Genomic DNA, 24860 nt, shown 5'->3' with positions numbered 1-24860 from the left:
AGTTACTGTCCTTTAGGCTCAGTCCTGTTTGAACAGCTTTATTTATTGTATGATGTCATTTTCTGCCTTATGCCTTATTTTGACTGACAGAAATGGTATTGAATGATCTATAAATGATTGTATAGATAAATGATTATCTATAGTTCATCAGCTATATGGTGATGTTCTGAAGTCCTCTTCTATATTAATTTGCTGATATCATTTTGTCAGACGAATGTTTACTGGCATTTAAAAATGTTTCCACCAATCATCCTGAGGGGACTACTGAAGTTTGAAGATTCTGTTTTGTCTAAAAACATAAAAGATTTACAGGACGAACTCCATTTTGAGAAAATGAAGTGGTTTTCATGTCTGACTTGACTGATCTTAAAAATAAAATAAGGGTTGTTTTGGTGGAGTCATGAGGATGAATGTTATAATTAATTAATTATGCTATTATATTATTAATTCTTTTTTTATCTATATATATATATGTGTCCAATAAAAAAAATCTATATGCGTCCAAGTTTAAAATATATATTTTTTCTAATTTAATGTTGCAAATTACATTGGATTGAAGTAGGAGTGCTCTTTTGCATTATTTTGCGTGGTTTATGAATGAGTATTAGATTGTATTTGAAACGGAGATTGTTAGTTAAATCAAAGTTTATTATAGATTTACAAACAAATTTGTAGAGGGTGAAACGAAACGTGTTGATGGTTGCAACCCTAACCCCCAACCCTCCCAGTATCTGCTACACAAAAATAGAGAAGTGCCCTAATGCACTAGGGCACAGCAGAGCAGCGTCAGCGCGAGCGCACATCACTTCCTGTGCAAGCTGGGCGCTTTCAACTCCGACAGGACAACCGTCGGAGTCGACGAAGTCTTAAATAAACAGGACTAACGAAATATCTGAGGGAATAGTCTACCAAACTGTCCGAGATTCTTAAGGTAAGTTCTAAAGTCTCATTTTATGATCTTTTTTTCCCCTCATTTGGCCTTTAAGTTAAATTTCCCCACCTTTCGGAGGGTTAGTGAGTGTGTAAGGAGCCCCAGTTGTGCTAGCCTGCTGTTGCTAACCGTAACGTTACAGACTCAGCATCGTTTCCTCTCAAGTTGACCCCATGTTTATGGGGAAAATGATTATTTGCTTTTTCGAGGCAATGATTGACACATAGAGCATCATCGGTCATAGCGTGTCATCATATCCAGCTGTGACTGTTAAAGACAACTATGACGACGCACCACTGACACACAGTTTGTTGCATATTAACTCATTGCCGTTTAAATGATTTATTTTGTACTTTTGACGTCACTGCAGGACTTCGTTACAATATTGTTGCCAACAGTTATTTTGTTGTTATTTATGCAAAGTAGTTTTTCGAACTAATTGTCATGTTATTTATCTTTGTTTTGGATTATAATGCTACCTAGAATAGGGACTCTCTAGATCTGCATGATTACATAAATCTTACAAAGTAAGACTTTACATTTACGTTTGTCAACATTAGTTAACTATATATGTTAGAACTAACAATGAAAATGATTTTTAAGTATTTACTAATCTTAATATTTTAATGGACCTGAGATAAAATAAACTACCAATGAATAGTTCTAGTTTGATGAACTAATGTTATTATATATTCATAAATACTGTAGCACATGCATTGCTTATTGTTAGTTAATGCATTAACTAATGGGACCTTTTTGTAAAATGTTGCCCAGTACATTAAATAAGTCACTTTACCTACCATGAATACATTAGTCATTTGTTGGGTGTTATTCTTTAGAAAACCACCAAATTAAGGCATTTATTGATTGGCCCGACACAACAAAACGTAAAGAACAGCAAAAATAAAACAATTAAGAAAATTTTTTAAATATAAAAATGGCATTCATTTGTTCATGTTATGAATATACCTGTACCTGTACTACATGTTTATATATTTACATCTATTGTTTCAGGTCATTTGCAGCTTTTGATTTATTGTCTTTTTTAACAGAACAAGATATAAATATCAGTGTTTATTGAATTATTACTGTGTTTTTTATAGTAAATAACTAATGTTGTTTTGTAAAATTTTTGCTTCGTATTTTTGAACTGGCTATATTATTACCAATATCGTAATAATACTGTATACCGAGATAAAAGCATTAGCAATTAATCGCAACAGGAAAAATTGATACCGGCAATTCCCTACTGTATAATATCTGTTTGTGTATGTCAAGCATCTGTGTTCTGGGCCATTCTATTTTCATCTTTTGCCATGCAAATTCATTGTATTTTGGCCAACGGTTTAGGTAAATTTCTTAGTGGATGGATCGAATTTGGCTATTTAAACACTGCTTGAAAGGCGTTATGAAGAAAGAGCATTCTTTGAAGCATTTTGAATTTCCTTTGAAGTTGATGTAATTTATAGTGTGATAAGGAGGCTTAAGAAACCTTGACTTTTTGTCATCCTTTGTTGGTGATTTATAAACTGCTTAAGGACCAGAAATATATTTTTTAAACCCTGTGTGATTTGGTCATTTGGAAAATAATTTACTAAGTCATCATTCAGGTTAGTTCTAAATGCATTTAGATAAGGGAGTGTTTCTATCTAGTCCTGATAATAAATTGCTGTGCTTTGTTTTCCTGTGAGAGACTCTTTTTTTTATTGTTATGTGTTGAAGTTTTTAGTCCCATGGGATCTTATGTCTTGGTTACAGATCCAAGCAGCAGGTTGTCCTGCTCGCTCTATGGGTTTTGCTCTCCCTGTAGCTTTGTGGCATATAGGAAAAGCGAAATGCAAAATGGGTCAGTGAAAATGTGGTTTTATGTCCGCAGTCTCATTTTAAACCATCAAGGTCAAAGAAATTATATCCGTTGGGAGTTAATGGATAATTTCTGCTCTGTATGGTGGCACTGTAGTAGAATATAATGCAAAATGTTTGCTGGTATTATAACATTCTAACTTTGGGAAATGGTACAGGTTTTAGGGTTTGAAAAAAATTGGAAATTCTTTTCTGAAGAACTTAATATGTTCCTGACTTTGTTTCCTAATATTTGGCATCTGTCAGTTGCGGTTCTTATGTAACAAGGGAATTAACCAACTAGATGCATTTTTCCAACTAGTTAGCCCCAGAAGAGTTTGGCTTTGTGTACTTGCTGTCACCATAGTATGGAAGCTATGCTCTGAATCTGATGCCTGTTCAATCACTGGATTATGAGATCCAGGTTTACTAACTCATCGGAATGTTTTGTATCAAGGTGGTGTCCAACATTTAGTCTTCACAGGCCCAGGGCTTGACAGTGTGAGCATTTTGCTCGCATGATTTGTCAGTAAAAGTAGATGTTTGCAAACTATAAAAAGTATATAGGAGCATTTATGCCAATAAAGTCCCTTATGTAAAAGTTTCATTAAATTTCAATTAAGTTTTAATGGAATTGAAGGTCTTAAATGGTGTACCAAATGTCTTCATTATCATTTAAAGACTGGAATCACTACAGTATATGAGTGCTGTACAAAGAACACGTCAGTTGCAAGTTCCCTGTGGAACTTTTGGTTTCTAAGCAGTTCACAATCAATGAATGTCATGCATTTATTTCAAATGATCTACAGTATACTGTTAATGAATTTAGACAATGTTTACTTAATGGTGTTTATATTGTATTATTTTGTAGATGGTTGTAAGAGTGCATATTTCATCTTGGCAATATAAAAAAGGCATTTTAAAATAAGAGTCCTGGTTTATTTTGGACTTGTTTAAAACATATTTAAATTTGTTTGCATTTATTCATTTAGCAGACATGACTTAGAAATGAGAAATGACTGACCTGTAAGCATGCATCAATGTCTTGAACCTGATGTGAGCCACAAACAATAGGCAGTATAATTAAAAGTCGTGCATTATGCATGGTATTTTTCCTCCAATTTACAATTGTACATTTTTCATCCTTATTGACATTCAGTGTTTTTGCTTAACATCCCAAGTGTTTTTTGGATAAAAAGCAAATAGTGATCATAGTAGTGTGCACTGAATGAACTTTTTTTATTTTCATTTTTATGCTTTGTTGAATTCTGTTTGATTGTTTCATGTGAGACTTTAGAAACAGCTTTAGTAGGCTGAGTAATAAAGCTGAGGGAAAATATTCCTGGTACTATTGCTGCGGGCATAAACTAAATCCTCTAGCATCACAAAGGATTGTCTGCGTCGCCATTGACTATTATATGCCCTCCCGGATGAGGATATTGATTTTTTTTTTTTTTTTTTGATTCATTTGAAACCATAGCTTACGCAAACAACTCTGGTGTTGTAAGCAAGATTCCATTTTTTGTTGCATCAAGGCTGTCTGGATTCAGCACGCTTAGAATTTACTTTCCCTTCAGGTTATGTGCAGAGATGTTAGATAAATACTCTTGCAAATCCATTTGAAATTGCGAATCCATTTCTGCCCAGCTGTGCCACTGTACATCTTGTTTTATGTTACTTTTATTATTATTTTTTACATTTGTATCTAGCATTTGATCAGGAAGTCTTCCTGATTCCATGTAAATTTGGTTTTCCGGTATTTCCGCCTGTGCTTTTTATGAAAATAATGTGGGATATTGCATTAGACATCCTAGATGAAAGCACCAAGATGCAAATTTTTAATATATACAGAATTTAGGACCAGTGGTGGTGATTTGTTGGTCATTCAGTGTTTCTGTAATTAAAAAAGGGGTCGGGGGAACTAACAATAATAATCATAAGAAGATAATAATAATAATAATAATAGTATATGAAATATTAATTCTACTAATAAGAACCATTTAAAACGCACTAATGATAAATTAGCTACTGTATTCATGAATATTAATCAGGTTGTGTGTGTTTGCTCGAACTGATTCGCTGAAATCAAAACAGGGACAATAATAGGTGAGCACTGGCCAATGAGATTGGTTCCGCTCACTACCAGAAAACCCAAATGACCCAAAAAGAATTTCAAATGATCTCCGTTATTTTAACAGAAAAAATACAACAAAGAATATTGTTTACATGTAGCGCATCAATTCTGCATGTATGTGAGACTCTCTCGTTTTCTCTGCTCTCACCAAATTGACAGTGAGTCATGCGCTGTTACACTAGAGTTTACGGTACGTCAAACACAGGTGCGCTGCACTCCCATTGAGATGAACAAAAAAAAAAAGCACAGATTGTTTGACGGAGAGTGCAACTCTGAAGCGCTCAGTCAGTGTGTTCTGCAAGTGAAAATATATGTGCTAAATGTATAGTTAGCCTCCAACTCAAACACCGTGAAAATCTGAGAATTTATTAGGCATTAGCTATATAATTGGCTATACATCATTTAGTCGCCCAGAGTGAAGATTTTGTTGCATATGCAAGTGTTTTACTCTCAATGTAGAGGGTTGTTCTGTCCAGAATGGCCATTCACAGTATCCTCTATTACATAGTCTACCTTTTGTAAACGTGTTTGAAAGTTCTGCCATTTAGGCATTGTGAAGCCACGTCATTGCATTGCCTTGCAAGCCTCTGGACAGCCCGGTTTTGTACGCTCTGTGGCTTACTGTACAGATGGTGTGTATTTGAGTGATCTTGTAGGCTTTGGAGGGACATGCTTTGCTGTACATGGACAGATGTCGGTGAATTGGCTGATAGATTGACTGTTGACCTTGTGTGACAATGAAGCTAGAGAACGAGGGATTGTTTTCTCTTAAGATTTGATTGACAGCAGGCTGTAGGATCCAGGGAATCCAACCCTCTTCTCAAACTCCTTTATTCTTCTACTGGTCTCATAATATAACACATGGAATCCAGATGCTCTGCAGCTCCAGCCAACTTTTTATTTGTCTTGCTGACTTGGCTAAGAATTCTAACGGTTTGAAGCCTCTCGACTTTTACTCTTCCTTTCTCTTATAATACTTGCTTTCTTTTAATACTTGTAGATCAGGATATTGCTTAGTAATTGTCTGGGCATGTTCCTTAACAGATGCTCAAAAATAAGAAATTTTACTGTATATTTAACACATTCAAATGTATAAACGATTAACCATAAGCTTGTTGTGATTGTTACATAATCTTTACTGAAATTGTTCTTAAATGTACAGATCAGCACTTGTATGATCTAGAGAGCAGGGTACATTGACCATTACAAAGCATATTAGCGAAAGTATTCATACCCCTTCATTTATTAAAGGGGGGCGCTATCAATTTTTCGTTGATAGCGTTTGGAAGCTGTGACACCGTGAGGACAAAACCAACAAAAACAAACCATGGCTAACAGTCAGATACAGCGTATATTTATGATCCAGAATCAGATCCAAAGGCTGAAAATTAACAAGAGCAGCATCAGCAACAACGTCTCTATGTGGTATGTACTGAAACTGTATATATTTGCTTTGCGGTTTTGAAAAATGACTAAGTTCCACTTTGTCGTCTTTTTTTTTGTTTTTTTTAAGCTGTACATGTGGAAAGTGCAGTTTGATGACAACATCGCATGTTGTTTACTTGGTGTGCTTAAGCGCCGATAGCTAAGTTAACAACACAGAGATATTTGAAGCAGTTTTACTCACCGCATGTGGTTCCAACACACGATTGTGACCCTTTTTCGTTGGGACTGCATTATCCTTAAGAAATAAACGATGTGCAAATCCGGCGTCAAACTGGACCTTGTTTGTAAAACAAGCATCTTCGAAATGCAGGGAACAAACACGAACACTTGCACAACTCCGTTGATGCTCTGTTAAAATAAACTCCATCCACTGGTCCCTCAATGCTGTTTTTTCTTTGGTAATCTGTGCAGGGTTGTCTTGCCCTGGCAACCAAAAACACACTTCTTTTGTGACATTTCGCGACGCTCTCGCTCTGATCAGTGAAGTCTGTTTTGCTCTCAGTGCTGTGCTATACGGGAGCGCACGCTCTTCCGGGAGAAGTGCCCTCAGGACCCATATAAGGAAATTCCGCTCCATCTAACGTCACACAGAGCCATACTCGAAAAAAACTTTCCGAAACTTGTGACAAACCGGAAGGAGTATTTTTGGAACAGAAATACTCCTTCAAACGTACAACTTAATTTTTGAAACATTGTCCATGTTTAGCATGGGAATCAAACTCTTTAACAGTGTAAAAAACTCAGTATGCATGAAATAGCATTTCACCCCCCCCCCCCCCTTAAATTTTTTATGTTGCAGCCTTATGTTAAACTGCTTGTTATTAATTTTTTGTCTACAGCAATCTACACTCCATCCACCATAATGACAAGGCAAAAACAGAACTGTCACAACTTTATACATTTATTAGAAACAAAAAAACTGAAATAAGTACATTACATAAATATTCAACTCAGTTCTTAGCTGAAGCACATTTACAGACTCGTTTGGATATGATGCATCATGATTTGCACACCAGCATTTGGTAATTGTCTGCCATTCATCTCCTCACCTCCTCACCTGTCAAGCTCTGTTATGTTGGATAAGGACAGACGCATATTTTCAGGTTTCTCCAGAAATATTTGATTGGGTTCAAGCCCAGGCTGTGGCTGGGCCACTCAAGGACATTCAGAGTTGTCTATAAGCCACTCTTGCTGTGTGCTTAGGGTCATTGTCCTGTTGAATAGTGTCTTAACATGGCTAATTTCTCGAATGTTACACAAATAATCATCTTGTTTAACAATCTAAAATATATTTGAGTGAAGTAGACTTGCCCAGCCTCTCTTCTGTCCTTTAGTTAAGGACAGTCTGACACAGTTTTCCACTCTCCACAGAGACATTAGATGCTAGCGCAGATGCAATCTCATTATTCAGTTAAGCCAGACTGTTGGTTCCACATGTAAGTGTCATGCAGTTTTTCACATCTCTCTCTGCTGCACTGCTGAGCAAAGTCACACGAGTCACCACGGCCTTCGCAGCAGGAAAGATCTCTCTGTATATTTATTTATGTTAATGTACTTTATATTTACCCTTTTATGTTCTATTCTTCTCTGTTTGCCAGTGAGCTATGTAGTGTATACACACAAAAATAAGGCCTCAGGCACAATATATTGTGCCAGTTGTTGCCCTATGCATAAAGATGCACGCTTGCTGCCATGTGAGGAAGGAGAGTGAAAGGAAGAAGACAGTCATGCCAGTGCTGTCTCTTTGAATGCAGAGTGCAGGGGGGGGGGGTGGGTTGGGGTTGACATGTCCACTGGCAAGGCAAGAAAGGACACAATATTCTCATTCCATCTCTGTCCTATCTTAATATTGGTTGCTTCCTCTTGTCTTCATGTGGCCTAGTAAGACTACTTTGTTCCAGTTCAGTGGCCACAGACCTGCTACGCTTGACTTTGCATTAGTGTGCCTTGCCAGAAGGCTTTTTAAAGGCCTCTAAAAAGATTTTTTGATGATTAGTGTAACAGAGATAATCAGATTTGAGTTGAGTTCAAATATGGTGAAACTCCATGATCACGGGAAGAAGGAGGCGGGAACCGGCGGACAATCAAATATAAACTTTAATTACAAAATAAAGACAAAACTGCGCATCAGCCCCTCACGGACGACTGACGCACACAAATAAAAACCAAACACAACTAAAACCCAGGCCTGGCCCTCTCTCGTCCGTCACTGTCGTCGCTCCGGTTTTATATCCCTCCATCTCCTCCGTGGGACTCGAGACCGGTGGGTCGAGCAGGTGTCGCTCATTTCCAATCACTACACTGGCCTCGCTCCTGTTCCCACGTCTCTCGGCCCCACTCCACTCGTCACAGCGTTCACAAACAACCCATAAAGAGAAAGCACCTGGTAAAAGAGTCCCAAGATAACGTCATCACTTTTGTTCTGGCTTTTGTTCACACTCGTTCCGCGATCGATCCCGGAATCAATCCCGGGACGTGTTTGTGTTCACAATAAAGGCAATTTGGCAATGTTCCAGAAATTTTCCAGGTCCAACGTGCAGTGTAAAAGGGGCTTTAGAGACACACCAAGATGTAACTTCTCTTTTGCAAAGAACAAATTTGAAAAACTCTTGGATAGTTTGTTGTGCTGACGGTCAAAAATATTTGACCATGCTGATCCATTTTTAGAAGTGATTATCTGTGGTAATCAAAATTTTGCACATGCAGTGCATAGATGTTAAGTAGAAAGTAGAGGAAAAAATAACTTTTAATATCCATCCTAATGGGTTGAGACAGAATGTTCATGTTAGTCAGCACAAAGCCAAACCTCATGCTCTCTGACGTCATCTAAGAACAGTGGAAAGATGTCATTTACAGCATCTCCTCCAGCCTTTCCCTTGACTCCTCTCTCTTTGGCCTCTTCTCTGTGATTTATGAGAATGATCGCCTGAAAATGAGATTAATAAGATATGACGCTTCTCCTCACACATCGCCTCATCTTCTGTTCATGCCAATCCACCAATCCCTGCGCTATTCCCAGATTAGGATTATTGGCCTGTGAGTGGTAGTTTTAATGAGCTGTAATTGATTTGTAAGCACAGATACACCAGACTGTCAGGCAGATTAAATGAAGCTTGTTTGAAGCCCCAGGTCTCTTTTTCTAGCGAGTGATCCTCGTGGTGGTGGGACAGAATTCCCAGCAGGGGTGATGTGGCTTTTAGGACCGATCTTACAGAGTTGCCTTCCCGCTGAGAGTGTTTGCCTTCTTCCACTTGGACAAGGCCTGTGTCTGGGAAGTCAGCCATGTTGGAACCAAGTGCAGGCTTTATTCATCTAAACACATTTTGGAGGAATGGAGGGGGGAGTGACACAAGCTGGTAGAGTTTGCCACTGGCAAATGAAAGTTTTTTTTTATTTTATTTTATAATAAGAACTTTATTTATTTAAAATTATCAATGTTAAAACCATTATGCTGCTTGATATTTTTGTGGAAACTGTGAAACATACTTTTCTGTGTGTGTGTGTGTGTGTGTGTGTGTGTGTATGTGTATATATATATATATATATATATATATATATATATATATATATGTATATGTATATGTATGTATGTATATTGGTATGGAATACGGGAAGAAAAAAACAAACTAAACCTATTGCAAAGCCTCTGTTCTGGGTCACTCCTCACGTCTCCTCCTTTGTTTTCAGACACTGACTCCTGTCATTGGACCAGCTGGCGTTGGACGGGGTGTCAGACCCTCCCCCTGAACGAGGACAGAATGAGACAATAGCTGGGGGTGTTGGATATTATCCCTCCCCCCTCCTCTTTGTTTTCCCCTCCTACATATCCAAGAAGCATATCCATACACACTATCTCACACCAACACACTACAAAACAATACCATAGACTTCTGTTGCTACCACTCTTTACTTTGTAGTGGCCATGAGACTTTTAGAGGACTTTTGCTGTTGAGAACCTTCTGGGAATAAAACCGGTTTCCTTTCAGCCAGTGGACACATCGTTCCAGATCCTACGGCTTTGGTGAAGCTTGATGGAAGCTCAGTAGATCATTGAATCATGAAAACACCAGAGGACCACTGGGAGTTTCCGTTTGGAGTTGTATATTAATAGGCTGAAAGACTGCCATTGAGCAAAGCAAATCTAATTCAACCTGAAGCAGTCCTGAACGTCTGTTAGAATAAATGATACCTCTCCTTAGCCTTTTCATCCATCATATCTGAAGTGCCTTGTGTTTCATCAAACGGTTTACATCTACTACACATATCTGATCCATCGGCCAATCCTTGAAACAACTGATTTGTTTACATATCCGGCCTTCCATATCAGTTTAATTTGTTTCTTCTCTTAGCATGCAAGTAAAACTTTGAAGTATCTGAGATACGAGGAATGAGTCCAGTTGCTTAAACTTATCCAACCTAAACACACCAAGACCATTCATCTGGCTCTCAAACGTGGTACACAGCTCCGTCACAATGTACACGCTGCAGTCCAAATGGCGCTACATAATCATGTTCTTGGGCGTCCAGTTAGTGGTCATGGCTCTTCTCTCTAGAGAGGGCTACCAGAAAAGAGTGTCATATTTTTTCCGGATTTTCCGTAAGACAGATTCTACATCGGGACACACAATCGGTGGACACAACCATACGGATGTTTATGCTAACCTCTCCCTTTTGGGCCCTGCTCTTAATAAAGAGGACATGCCCTACTGCCCCAAGCAGTCTCCTTTGATTGGTGAGTTTGATAGCTTGCTCAGAAGTGTGTTATCAAATCTCTGATCTCTCTCACTATTGGGAATATTATATCAGTATGTTAACCATTACAAAAAGTACCTGGGAGTTTTTTTCTTTTAAGAAAAAGTTTATATATTTACCTACACACACTTGTATATATTTATATAAGTTTGTGTTTTTTATATATATATATATATATATATATATATATATATATATATATATATATATATATATATATATATATATATATAAAAAATAATAATAATAATAATTATTATTATTTACATTTTATGACTTCCAATCCCCTGGGTTCTTCCCCTCACTCCCAAAAAATACTAGAAATGTTTCGCATGTCAAATCTGGGTTGAGTCATGGATAACTAATCCATTACTGTATTAGGAAGATAATAAGATGATATACCGAAATGAGAGACTATAAAGACTTTCTTCTACAAACCATAATAGTTTCTGCAAAAATATACAGTCCAGTCATGCTAGCACTAGGAAAACCTCTTTGCAGTCCGTTAGCCTTTGGTTCAAAATAAATGTAAGTGAGAATCACATATAATGTCTCCTCTTTTGAGATTTTTTAGGCCTTTCTAAATTAAAGTCAAATGCTTCAACCTCATGCAGCAAATATTCCCATTCACACTCTGTTCTTATATTCAGGTGGACCAATTCATGTCACTTTCCCCTCTGGGCTTACGCTTGCTGAGGTGGAGCGGAAGAATCCACTTGTTGTCCGTGGGGGTCGCTACAGGCCGCCAAACTGTGAGGCTCGCCATCGGACTGCAATTATCATTCCCCACAGAAATCGAGAACACCACCTCAAGTTCCTCCTCTACTATCTGCATCCCTTCCTACAGCGTCAGCAGCTCAACTATGGCATCTATATCATTCACCAGGTGCGTCTACAGCCTGTTATTAATATGATTTCATTTGTGGATTCAGAAATCACTTGAAATTAAAAATATGTACATTTTATAAATATTTCTCGCTGGTCAAGGAATTGTATTTTCGGTCTCTCTGTGAAATGATAGTGGGTCACATGTTTTTCATAGAAGGTTTGAATTTTTGTCATTTGATTCGCTCGCATCAATAAAGGTCAGACTATCATTTTTATATTAAAACCTAGATTAATCATTATTAATCATAACATGTCTATTTTATTTGGTTGCCAAAGCAAGTTTTATTCTCAATTGGCAGTGTGAGTGTTAATTTTAGACCGTGCTCTCACAGTTTCATGTTGTACAAAGATGTATTAGTTGCTTGGTTACATATTAAATATGCAGCTCTGTTACAGTACAACAAAACTGTGCCTCCTGCTGTTTCCTGTCAGAGCCAGTTCTAATCACTTTATCCTGTTATAGCTGTCGATCTAGATGCAAACCTCGCTCTGACGGGTCAATCGCTGGTCATACTTTGCTTTCCCCTCCAGCTGGCCTCTCATTTTAGTGAAGAAAAATGATCATAATACAACAGTGTGCCAGATTCAGACCTGTTTTCCTGGGCTATATTGTCTGGTTTTAGCATTGTTGGTTTCCTGGGTTAATACAGTTTTATGTAGGATTATAGATGTACAGCAGTTTTAAGTTGCATTGTTTTTGCCAAATTGTTAAACTCTGCGAGATTGAAATCCTACTTTTATTTGGTTATAGTTTTTATGCTTTTTTATTTATTCAGTAACAATTATTAAACATGATTATACTGTTATCCAGCAAGGATTCATTAAAAAGATAAAAAGTAAAGTTACCTAGACTGTGTAAAACATATAAAACATCATAAAACGTTTTTTTTTTTTTCATTTAGTTTAATTTGATTTACTAAAATAACTTAAGTGTACAATTAAGAGTACAATAAAAATGTTAAACTAAAAAAATAATAATAACTAAATTACTCAAATTTTAAGTAAAAATATCTAAAATATCAAAAGAAAAAATCTAAATATTGACAAAAACTACAATGGAATGTCAATAATGCTTTAAAAAAGTTTTGCATTTTTAACCATTTTCCACACAAATGCTTTTTTACAAAACCATGTATAACCATGAAAAGAAAATCATCTTCTTGCTTATGTTCCTGATATTCCCACTTCTCGTCAATAGGCCATGGATTAGACTGTAATCCTTATTAATCTGAAAATCCTGAATATTATAGATTCAGCACATTTTTATGAGTGTAAATGTATATACAGGATGCCCGGCTGCGTTTGTATGCTTTGTTTCTTCAGTATTTGTGTTAACTGGATTTATATGGACTCATTTGTTTTGTTTTTTACAGACACTAAATAATAGCTTAAATCAGCATGCTCACTTCTTACCATTATGAATTGTTCAATAACAATAGCGGTCTGTGTGTGTAGGCTGGTAATTACACCTTCAACCGAGCAAAGCTGATGAACGTGGGATTTCGTGAAGCCATGAGGGACGAGGACTGGGACTGCCTCTTCTTTCATGACGTGGACCTCATTCCAGAGGACGACCGCAACACCTATGTCTGTGACACTCATCCCAAGCACGCTGCCATTGCCATGGACAAATTTGGCTACAAGTCAGTGTTCTTCACACTCTCTAGCTGCATTTGATTTGACTTCATGCCTGCATTTCACAGCTGAACACACATTATGCAAATATACATGATTTACTATCAGAACAATTTACAATCCATTTACTTGCGTAATAAAAATTTGTTAGCTACATTTTGTGTACACAAAAATTTAAATTGTATTTTAATGGATTAATGATGACATAAGAAAGATTTTTTTTTTTACAACAAAAAGGTGAAATCAATAAAAACAAACTTGTGTAACAATAAAATGCTTATAGTAAGCTTGACGTTTTATGTTGTTGTTGTGCATTTCTCCTTCTGGTTATCACTCAGGTTGCCTTATAAAATGTATTTTGGAGGAGTGTCGGCTCTGACCCCTGTTCAGTACCTCAAGATGAACGGTTTCCCAAACAATTACTGGGGCTGGGGTGGTGAGGACGATGACATTGGTGTCCGGTGAGTGAGCACAAGGGATCTTGGGTTTATTTGATTTGGAGGGATTGAGTGTATGCATAATGATCTGTGTGTGTGTGTGTGTGTGTGTGTGTTAATGGAGGGGTCTGTGTGGGAGGAGATCTGTCTTTGTGTCGCAGCTGGCCATGAAAAACCTGTCTTTTCCAGCTTCTCTAGTTCAAAGCTAGAGTCCACATCTGACAGTGTGTTACCATCTGCTTTATAGAGGTGGATTGTGTAGTTGAGTCATGGCTCACAAGCTTGGCCCCATGCAAAGGATCGAATATGTGTGAAATCTATGAAATGTAATATGTAGTTAATCTGTCCAAATAAAATTAATTGAAATCCTTAAAAATGTTAGTAAATGTATATTTAACTTGGAAAGCAAAGTTTGTCAAAAACAGACTTGAAATGATGACAAAGTTCTTTGGATTTGTTTTAAATGGCACTAATAGGATTTGAATTTAGCTTACATTTACTTTGAAAGTGTACAAATCTGCAAAGCTCTTTTTTTATCTTAAGTCTTTATTGCTAAATAAAAGTATTAATAATAATAAAAAAAAAATAATAAAAAAAAAATTATTCTTTTTGGTAGTGCATTTAATCATATTTACTCAACAAACTTTTGTGGACCAGAGTGAAAAAACGCCCCAGAATTTCCCAGAATACACGCGTTAAATTTTGTTGTATAAAATTCAGTAAATTCTAAATATTCTTTAAAATTGCAATGCAGATTCCTGTAAGGTGTGTCTAATAGAAATCAATTCACACTCATTAATTGGAAATTGGAACCAGTTTATCAGTTTTCCTCTAACTTTCTTCATCTTCTCAGGGTCTCACTCGGAGGAATGCTGATCAGTCGTCCGTCTCTAAAAGTGGGCCGATATAAGATGATCAAACACAAGCATGACAAAGGCAATGAAGTGAATCCCAAAAGGTAAAATCGCCTTACCACCATCTGATAAATCGCTTTCAAACCAAGCGGCTTTCTGTTGCAAAATCTGCATTTGGAAACCTTTTGTCCAAATGAAAAATTCCCAATTTCCTTAAATATTAAATAGGAAATTTTTTTCTTTAATATGATGACATCATCTCCTAGTACTTCCTCCGTTCAAGCTGTTTCCTCTCATCCAGGTTTAACATGTTGGCAAAGACTCGGCATACATGGAAAGAAGACGGCATGAATACAGTGGAGTATGAGATCATGTCCCGGGATTACCAGCCACTTTACACCAACATCACTGTCAACATTGGCACCGAGGCAGGCCTGCACCCAACCAAAAAAAAGCCTGCTTCATAGCTGACTCCTAGCATTCTTGTGAATCCCAGAGGCACAAGTCTTAACGTCAATGCCGCACTGCCTGCAGACCACTTCACCCACATGCACATGGCCAGTGAATTCAAGGGACATCATGCCTTTACTGCACCACACACCTTCGGTTTCCTCTGTAACAGTGGTGCCATCTAGTGGTCCCATGATTCTCCGTCCTTTCTCCCTCGCTTTTTGTCCAAAGTTAGACATTTTGATCCTGTGCTCACTGGTTCACTTTATCAGTCATGATGCTGCAGAAACTTCATCAGCTGGTCCACACACTGACCGCTTTGCAGACTCTCTGATGGGCCACTCTGCTGGAAGGATGTGCTTCCTGACAGACCGACTCTTCGTCTATCCATTTAAAAACCTGTGTTGCCTTAGAATCAAGCTGCACTCTCTCCTTACATTTCTTTCATGATGACTGAAGCATAGCTTCGGCCGCCAGTGTTTGACGTGTTGCACTGGGTGAGGCCGAGTCTTAGGGAGGGGTAAAATTCGTTTTCTGCCACGTGATGGAAACAGTGAAGCAGGCCGATGTTCTACATAAGCAACATTGGTTGCTGCACTACTCTGTGAGTCTGGTGCATTTCCTGTTCGGTAAATTAGTACTTTTGATGTACTGTGTGTACTGTATTGTTATACAGGTAGGTGGATTAATATTTTATATATCTTCCATTTTCGAGGATTTCAGTCAGAACCGACCACTTTGGTAGTAATAACCACTTTACATATACAGATGTTCTCATTTTTTCAGATGTTTATTATTATTTTTTTCTTTATATTCCCGAATTGTCGTTGGTTGTCTTAGTATTAAGGATGGCTTTTATAATCAACATGCTGCCTCTCATTTTCATGAATTACTCAACACATTGTATTTTATCTGCATGATTTTTCTTTTTGTTTATTTTTTTTTTTTTGATTGGCTGGTTATGTGTGGTTTGCTTTGGATTAGCAATAGTTTTGTTGAATGTAGCTACATCTCATTTTGGTGAGAGAATGTCACGTTAGTGAACAGCGCGTCCAATTAGTTGGCTTCATGAGAAGTCTTTGTCCCATATTCCCATTTTGAGTCCAACATTTGTTTATTCAAAAAGATTGCCTAAAAATACATTAACCTTGTTAACGGAAACCTTTTTAAAAGACCTTCAGCCTCATAAAAACACAAGCGTAAATTGTTCGTAAAACCATTTTTAAGTAAATTGTCCCATTGAATAAAATGGTCTAAAAACATCTGTAAAATAATTTTTACATACTTTGTTGCATTGATTCAACTATTCTAACATTCGTAAAACCATTGTTACATATTTGCTTTGAATCGAATGCGCTAACATTTGTAAAACCATTCTTATGTAAATCGTTGCATGAAGTTAAATTAAATGCTAACATTCGTAAAACCCTTTTAGATAAAGTTGTTGCAGTGGATTGCGTTAAAGTTCGTAAAACTACGATCTTTTATCTTATCAATTTATCTTTTAGATAAATTGTTAAATTTGAATTGAATGCTCTAGTATTTGTAAATTTGTTCTTGTTTAAACTGGAAGTAAGGAATCAAATGCTCTATCAATCGTGAACCATTCTCGTGTGAAGTGCTGCATTAAATTAAATGCGCTAAATCTCACAAACCATTATTGCATTGAATGTGCTAACATCCATAAACATTATTATGTAAGTTGTTGCTTTCAGTTGAATGTGCTAAAATTTGTAAAAACATTCTTGCATATATTCCTGTAATGAATCGAAATCATTCTAAATATGAATTGCTGCATTAAATTAATGCGCTAAGGTTCATAAACCATTCGTAAGAAAATTCTTGCATTCAGTCAAATGCGTTAATATTTGTAAAATCATTCTTGCAGAACTGTGTGTGCTAATAATCATAAAAACAAGTTCCATTCAATGCAACCATTTACTTTGGAATGATTACGAAAAATTTACACATTGGTCATTTTCTTGCTGTTCATGAATGAGACCCATTATTGGTAAAGTCAGATATTTTTTTTTTGATTCTCAAACATTTGGACTTACACCTGATTGACACAGATGACAAAAGAAAATGTTTGAAGAAATAGTTTTTGTATGTTTCAGACTTTTCATATTTTAAAAATGCAAAACTCCTCATGAATTTGGAAAAAGTTATCAGTGCTGAAATGTAAACTGAATCATGGCCTCATCTGGGTAATGTTAACCTTGTGTTTGCCATGCCATGCTCCTGTTTAACCTCTAATCGTCTTCTACACACTTCAGTCCCTTGGTGAAACAAACTCTCTGACAGTCCAGTCACCAGATACATGAATGCTTCAGACGGATCTGTGCATGTGTGGATACACATTTGTGATACTAAGAGAAACCGATCATACATTGTTTTTCGAATGCTGCTGTTCTCTGTGTGAATGTGAAAGGTGGAGGTGTCGCTCCCCTCTTTACTAGTTTGTATGCTGTTGGGAGCTTGTGATGGATCATTTAGAAAATGGTTTTGGGTCATTGAAGGAAGTCATCGGATGTCATTGAGGCAGAGATACCAAAAACTTCATGATTTCTTTTTTTATAACTAGCATGTTTTTTTTTCTTAACAGTAGTTGTCTTTTTTTTTCTGAATTATGAAAGTTTAATGTGGTTGTTAATGGTCAGGTTAATTAAATCTGTCCATTACACAAGTCTGTTGGCACACATTGAGTGTAATGACTAAACACTTTTGATTTGAGTTATTTTGTTATGTAAAGGGTGATTCAAGATCTTTATTCTTCACTTTGAGAATTTATATTTGATAACTATTCACATCACCATCGTAGAAGGTCCTTGGAAAACTGTTCAGCCATGAATGAAATAGTTTGATATGTACAGATGACAGCCTGCACACTACTCAGGTGGGGTGATGGATCCGATCTTTCTAAATGTGCCTTATCAGGCGTATCTGGAGTTCTTCAGTGGGCTGTGCTCTGAACACAGGGCATTTGTTTCTCTTTAAGAACAGTCTGCACAATACTCAGCGGCCTTATGATGATTTAATAAAGAAATGTTAATGTACTACATGTCTCTTGTCTGTTGTGGATGTCTTATTTTATAGGACCTGGTTGATTTTTTTTTTTGTGACAAGGCCGTTACAGTTACTTTGCTTTTGAGTGATCTCGTCGACCATTAGAAAAGCTATATCGGTTGTCCTCTATAAACCTTATTGTAAGGTAAAATAACCAACAAGAACTAACAATATTTATCCCTCTTAAAGGAATAATTGAATCAGAAATCTAAATTTGCCAAAAATAAGTTTTTGGTCATCAGAAGAGATTAAGCATTATGTCACTTGCTATAGCTCCTCTGCAGTAAATTGGTGCCCTCAAAATGAGAGCTCAAACAGCAGAAGAAGACAGCACAATAATCCTCAAGAAACCACACAATGTTAACGTCTTGTAATACGAAAAGCTGTGCTTTCGTATGAATCAATTCCAGTAAGACATTTTTACCTTGAATCCATTGCATGTTTGCAATGAGTGTATAAATCATAATAGACAAAAGCAAGTTTGAACTAATGATTTTTCAGCAGCTTTTTAAAAATCCATAGTCCATAGATCTCAGTTTCAGAAGAAGAGCATTCCACAACTTGGGAGCAACTACTTCAAAGGACTAGGGACAGTCCAAAAAAATTCTAAAATAACATGGGGAGGACTTTGCTAAATTTCTCCAAATCTCTTCAGATGAAGAAACAAACTCGTACATCTTTGATGTAAACTGTAGGCTATTTTTTTTTTTGGTTGCTTTAAGGTCTCATTTGTTAATATTACCATTATCTAAAGTGTTAACTTCATTTTACGATACACAGACAGCCTTTGGGCCCCCTTCACTTTCATATCATGGACATGACTCCCACAAATATTTATAAAACATTATAACAGTACGATGAGTAAATCACAGAATTTTCATTTTTGGGTGGATATGTCTCTTTAAAGAAGTTGTAGAATTAAAAATCATTGCGCAAAATAAATAAAAACGGTTGTCAGAATATTCACACAAAGACACAGGAGTGCAAAGCAACTCTTTAATCTTTAATACTCATTAAACATGACTTATATTAACCAATAAATACGAAAGAGGAAACTGCATGCAGCTGACAGATCGTTGCTGCCATCTTGCACAACACAAGTTAAGGCATTGAAATTTTCCTGACACTGCTGTACTTGGTGTAACATTGATCACGAAAACCCTGGCCGACATCACTAGTACTTCACCAGAGCGAACGGTTAATAAGCTGTTTGTCTGATAATAGCGTCATCTACTCGTGCTCACCAGCAGCAAGTGCCTAAGAGTTCGTTACGGTTTTCCCATATGGCTTGATTTGATGCTTCTTCCTCCTACAAACCGGCTGAATTAGTGCACTCTAATCTGCCTCAGTGTATCATAAATTAAGGATGAGACAACGCTCTCATGTAACAGCTCACTGATCTATAGGTTCCCGGCGGATCCTGTGCGTGCATCTCAAGTGTTCTTGAAACGTCCCCAGTGCTTTGCGATGATTGCCAGGATCTTCTTAAAAAATTATTCTGCTGCAAATACAAATCATATCAAATTGACTGTAATTAGCAATTAACATACATAAAAAAACCGAATGAAGCGTCCCTTCATGTGATGTGTAACGTTACAGTACTTTGTCTAGATATACCTAATGGGATGTGGACACTAGGATGGGATTCACAACACGGTGGGTTCAAGGGTATCAAAAAAAGAAGTCACTCAGGAAGTATGAAATTCTGTACAACCCCAAGATTGCATATGTTGTCTCGTCTCTTCTGTATCTTCATGTCTCTCTCCTAGCTTTCTTCTTTTTCACTGGTTGCTTCGGGGACTCCCTGCTGTCATCTGTTTTTTCTGGTGGAGAATAAAAATGTAAAAATAAAATAAAGACCAGACATCGGTTTCTACACGTTTACGAAGGTAAATATAAGACTTTTAAAGGAAACGACTTTTACTGTACCTAATGATCACATTATAAAACGGTGACGTTCTTTATTACGAGTTTCGTCTTGTTTTCCAGTACAAATGTCTTAAGATTCATAAATCAAGATACATTTACTTGAGATGCAAAATGGCAAGTGAAGTCATGTTTTCTGAGAAATGTATTCAATTGAAGGGAGTTTATGATTAAAACAAGACTCGTTTATCTTGATTTAGGGATGCTTGTATATATTTGTACTGAAAAAAAAGCCAAAAACTCAGAAGAAGATATTAATTTTAATGCATGCAACATTTAATGCCATGGTGTCTTTATGTATTAAAGTAAACTGAATACATTTCTCAAATACCTTACTTTGTGTAAGGGCAATATAAGACTTTATAACCTGCAGAAACCCGGTAAAATAAGGGATCTATATGGTGGTTGAACGTACTTTGTGTTGGTACAGGAGTGGGTTTGTCTGACAGCTCAGGTTCAGTCGTTCTCTGCTGCGTCTGTGCTGGAGCTGATGGTACTAGACCGCGTGGCTGTTGAGAAGCAGACACAAATTCAGGACCTTGTTTTATTGCTAATAGCAAAAGAATGTTGAAAACCATATCTCACCCCTGCTGAGGCAGCTGAGACGTTTCCCGCTGCGCTCTGTACCGGTGTTGCAACAACGCTAGCTTCTCTCTCAGCTTTCACCTGCGGCTCAATATGATGCATGTATTCTGCGTTAGGACTGAAGTAACAGATGCGTTATTTGGAAATGTCTTCTGGTAACATCCTCACCTGAGCAGAAGGTCCAGCATCCTCCACCTTCTTCTTCTTCTTTTTCTTCTTCTTAGCTTTACCGCTGCCAGGGGCGACTGCCTCGTCTTTATCTTTCTCATTATCAGATTCCTGCAGAATGGACACAAATGAAATATCAGTGGTTTCCATTTTTGGTTTGACTACGTGGTCAAAGGGACTTAAAGAACAGTTCACCTCAAAATGAAAATTCTGCCATTTATTTACCCTCAAGGTGTTTCAAACCTATATTAATTTCAGCTGCTGAACACAAAAAGAGGATTTTTTGAAGAATTCTGCTAACCAAACGGTCAATGGGTACCTTTGTGTTAGACAGAAAAAAGCCACAATTTCCATTTTTGGGTGGACTGGATATTTCAATGTTTCACAAGCCCACAGCTGCACAACGGACTGACCTGTGCCACTTCTGGGACCGGCGGCTCCAGCGGCGCTGCGCTCACAGGCTGTTGCACAACATAGTTCCCCCACTCCTCTGACGGAGCGTTCCAGTCACATGATAGATCCACAGATGTGCTGTCTTAGGAACACAACAGCAACTCTTAGTAAGTCTGTGACTCTTAATTTGTGAGTCGGAACAGGTTTTGGGCAAGTATAGATTTTCTTACTTATTCCAGACCACTCGTCATCCAGTGGCTCAGGAGGCTGAGCACTCCAACTCAGGTCAGGCACTGCAAACACAGAGGACTACATGCTTTATCTTAATGGATCTGGCTTTTACACTGAGATGTGATAGATCATGGTGTAAGTGGTGATACTGAATATTATTGAGTGGTACAGAGAATAGAAACAGTTCCTGGCTGAATAGGAACAAGTCTAGTTTAGTTATGCATTAATTTCATGAATTCGGCATAAATTACCAGCGGTCAAGCCACTGAATGAAGCTGGAATATGAGATCCATCCACAATAGTCCATGAGCCTGTATTAAGAAAAACAAACAAGAAATAGTATATACACATATGGCTGTGCTCACCAAAGCTAAATATATATATATATATATATATATATATATATATATATATATATATATATATATATATATTAATATAGTATATTAACATTAATACAAAAAGTTCAAAACAATAGTAGTATTTATTTGAAATATAAATCTTTTGCAGCATTATAAACATCTTAAATGTCACATTTGCTTAATTTAATGCATATTTTCTGATTAAAAGTATGAACTCATTAAAATAAAAAACAAAAGCATCTTCTGCATGCGCACCAAGGCATACATGGAGCATGTGCCACAACCTGGCCATCATTTTAATAAGAAAGATATATATTAAAACACGAACTTGTGATTATTGAAACTTTTTTCAGCACCTTCCATATCTTGGGGCCAGACAGAGGGTTCACTAGTCTGACGCTCGGTGGGAACGGTCATACTGCTCCAGCTCTCTGCCTGAACACTGGTCATCTGAGGAGGAAGCTGCAGGCCCAGATCGCTCCAGCCAGAACCTTTAACAGCCAGCACTTCCTGCCAACACGGCGTCACTGCAAGACCACAGGAGGCATGATCATTAACAGTGCCAAAAAATATTTCTTCAACTCAATCTGTTAATATTGAAAATGAACTGAAAAACCTTGAGGAACATCAGCGTCTCTTACAAAACTTGCTTCAATTTCAGGTGGGCTAACTAAAAAGGAGAAAAACAATTATGATTTTGATTCCCCTATTGTACATCTACCTGTTATGTGCCATAAAAATGGCAGCAGCTCTAAACATACCCTCCACTTCTCTTTGGACTGGAGGTGTAGAAACAGTGGTGGTGATGGTGGTGGTTTCTGGTTCTTCTGGGGTGGTCTGGATTTCGTCCAGGGTACTAATGGCACTAGAAGCCGCGGTTGTTTCTGGGCTGCCTGACCCATCACCTGGAGCCTTGTCCTTCCGCCGCTGCTGGCGTTTCTCACGGTTACTCACCTTGGTCTCCCAGGTACCTGATCGATACAATTACCATGAGCCATATGTTCTGACCACTGTATGCAAACAAACTGTAAGTGCTGAGTCACAGCTATTTATTAAGCAAATACCATCTTTTGCAATAACACACATGCAAATATCAATCTATCTATTTGAAGCAAAATAAATTCTTATATAAAACAAATCACAGGATTTATATTAATCCAAACATACCTTCATCGGGTTCTTTGCCATTGACAGATGTAGAGGATTTTTTCTCTTTTGCAGGAGGCTTTGGCTTTTTCTTGTTCTTCTTTGCCTAAGACCACCAGGAACATCCGGATGAATAAATTACAGTATTTAATTTTGGGGTGAACTATCCTTTTAAAAGTACAGTAATTGTTAAAATAAATAAACCTTGTCAGTCTTCACTTCTGGTAGCTCTTGGCCGTCCACCACTTTGGCCTCCTCGCAGGGTTCCACAGCAAGTCCGTTCCTCTCGGCTTTCTGTCAAACATTTAGAAAAACGCTTAACTTACTTTTAAAATAAAACCAATAGGTAGTAGTAGATGTAAAAGTTTTGCAACGTGTAACGTTTTCCCCTTTCTTTTTTTAACGCCATGTCAGCTTCTATGTTCAACGTGTATGTACATGCATGTTTTAATAGAACTGGGATGCCTGAATGTCAAATAGTGTTATTTCATTGGTTTTAGTAGTGTTTTAAATGACCTACTCCTTTTGTTCGCTGTTTCTAAGCGCGTGCCAGCTTTCTGCTTTTAAAAAAAAAAACTATATTGTTAACCAATAGCATTCGAGTGTGGGTTGTGAAACCCAATCTCATTGGTTGGACCTACTGAATAAATACGCCCTTCATTAAACAGTCGGTGTTTTGACGAGGCCAACTGAACAAATAACACGTATCCTTCTCGAGAAACCCAAGGTGTAAAAACAATATATATTTATTTAATAGATTATTAGACGTGAAATTGTTTATATATATATATATATATATATATATATATATATATATATATATATATATATATATATGCTTCTTAATGAATAATTTGAGAAATTATTCAACGACTCGCTCATGAAATACAAAAGCTCTCGCTTCTCTCCACTCTACGATGCAACACGCAGTAAATGAATCTAACGGTGAATCGTTTTGAATGCAACAGAATCGAGTAACTAAGATTAATCGAAATGCCGCTTCTAAAGCAAACCTTCTCAGTGTTCTTCTTTCGGTTTCTTCTCCGGGGCTCATCTGTCGCCTTCACCGCTTGTGCTGGACTGGTGTAATCGGTGATGTTTTCTCCTGTCTTAGTCCCTGAAATAATTTTTGATAAACCGCGACAGACCGAGACCCATATAATCAGAATGAGAACTAGACCGAACCAGGCCGTTGAGAGGAGCAGCCATGGGGCGCAGAGATCAGGATTCAAGCCCAGGTCTATTCCCAGCTCCGACTTCAGATAGACGAGGCCGGTCGACAGGGTTTCTCTGACATATCCCGTTATCTGCTCCACATGCAGTGAAGCGATCTCTTGCCAACCCGGTGCCATTGCAATCTATTGAGCGGGCACCGGCGTGCAATCATTCACGAAAACAACAGTTTGTGATAATTACACGGGAAAATACATAACTGTACCAGTTTGCCGCAGCGTGCCACCGATTACGGCTGCTTCTGTTCTTACATTGGCTATAGACGCATGAACGGACTCAGAGACAAGCTCCCCTTATTGGTCTGGAGTGCAATTGAGGTTACCTGCAGTGTCATAAAATTAGACAAAAGTGATTCTCAATAATGGATAAGCTTTGTCTACA

General features: G+C 37.4%; 2 protein-coding genes across 4 annotated transcripts; one reads left to right on the top strand and one right to left on the bottom strand.

Annotated features, from left to right (window-relative positions):
* The first annotated feature begins 725 nt into the window (after positions 1-725).
* LOC127975011 (beta-1,4-galactosyltransferase 3) lies at positions 726-18425 on the top strand. The gene is made up of 7 exons (XM_052578719.1): positions 726-931; positions 10041-11085; positions 11756-11991; positions 13449-13636; positions 13967-14089; positions 14919-15023; positions 15221-18425. The coding sequence occupies exons 2-7, from the start codon at positions 10827-10829 to the stop codon at positions 15384-15386; spliced, it is 1077 nt and encodes a 358-aa protein (XP_052434679.1). The 5' UTR covers positions 726-931; positions 10041-10826; the 3' UTR covers positions 15387-18425.
* A 992-nt stretch (positions 18426-19417) lies between these two features.
* Positions 19418-24743, bottom strand: LOC127975364 (protein LYRIC). 3 transcript variants are annotated; one of them, XR_008157506.1, is made up of 14 exons: positions 24260-24743; positions 23451-23540; positions 23268-23352; positions 22862-23071; positions 22717-22770; positions 22457-22627; positions 21990-22049; positions 21738-21800; positions 21528-21649; positions 21115-21225; positions 20947-21027; positions 20777-20870; positions 20053-20258; positions 19418-19936 (listed from the first exon to the last, which is right to left on the bottom strand). XR_008157506.1 is itself a non-coding variant. In XM_052579374.1 (14 exons), the coding sequence occupies exons 1-13, from the start codon at positions 24596-24598 to the stop codon at positions 20188-20190; spliced, it is 1551 nt and encodes a 516-aa protein (XP_052435334.1). In that variant the 5' UTR covers positions 24599-24743; the 3' UTR covers positions 19418-19936; positions 20150-20187. The 3 variants fall into 3 exon arrangements, 2 of the variants coding, with proteins under 2 accessions (XP_052435334.1, XP_052435333.1); XM_052579374.1 differs by having other exon boundaries at positions 20150-20258; XM_052579373.1 differs by having other exon boundaries at positions 19418-20258.
* Positions 24744-24860: the final 117 nt, after the last annotated feature.

Source organism: Carassius gibelio, chromosome B16, assembly GCF_023724105.1.
Source record: "Carassius gibelio isolate Cgi1373 ecotype wild population from Czech Republic chromosome B16, carGib1.2-hapl.c, whole genome shotgun sequence".
NCBI lineage: Eukaryota > Metazoa > Chordata > Actinopteri > Cypriniformes > Cyprinidae > Carassius > Carassius gibelio.
Note: the sequence above shows the minus strand (reverse complement) of the source record. Positions and strands in the feature narration are given on the sequence as shown.

Excerpts from the sequence above, each read along its gene's own strand:
- LOC127975011 (XM_052578719.1), top strand. The coding sequence starts at position 10,827 with ATGTACACGCTGCAGTCCAAATGGCGCTACATAATCATGTTCTTGGGC. Across the intron at positions 11,086-11,755 it reads CAAGCAGTCTCCTTTGATTG|GTGGACCAATTCATGTCACT; the intron begins GTGAGTTTGATA and ends TCTTATATTCAG. Across the intron at positions 13,637-13,966 it reads ATGGACAAATTTGGCTACAA|GTTGCCTTATAAAATGTATT; the intron begins GTCAGTGTTCTT and ends GTTATCACTCAG.
- LOC127975364 (XM_052579373.1), bottom strand. The coding sequence starts at position 24,598 with ATGGCACCGGGTTGGCAAGAGATCGCTTCACTGCATGTGGAGCAGATA. Across the intron at positions 23,072-23,267 it reads TGGCAAAGAACCCGATGAAG|GTACCTGGGAGACCAAGGTG; the intron begins GTATGTTTGGAT and ends TGTATCGATCAG. Across the intron at positions 20,259-20,776 it reads CACTCCTGTACCAACACAAA|AAAAAACAGATGACAGCAGG; the intron begins GTACGTTCAACC and ends ATTCTCCACCAG.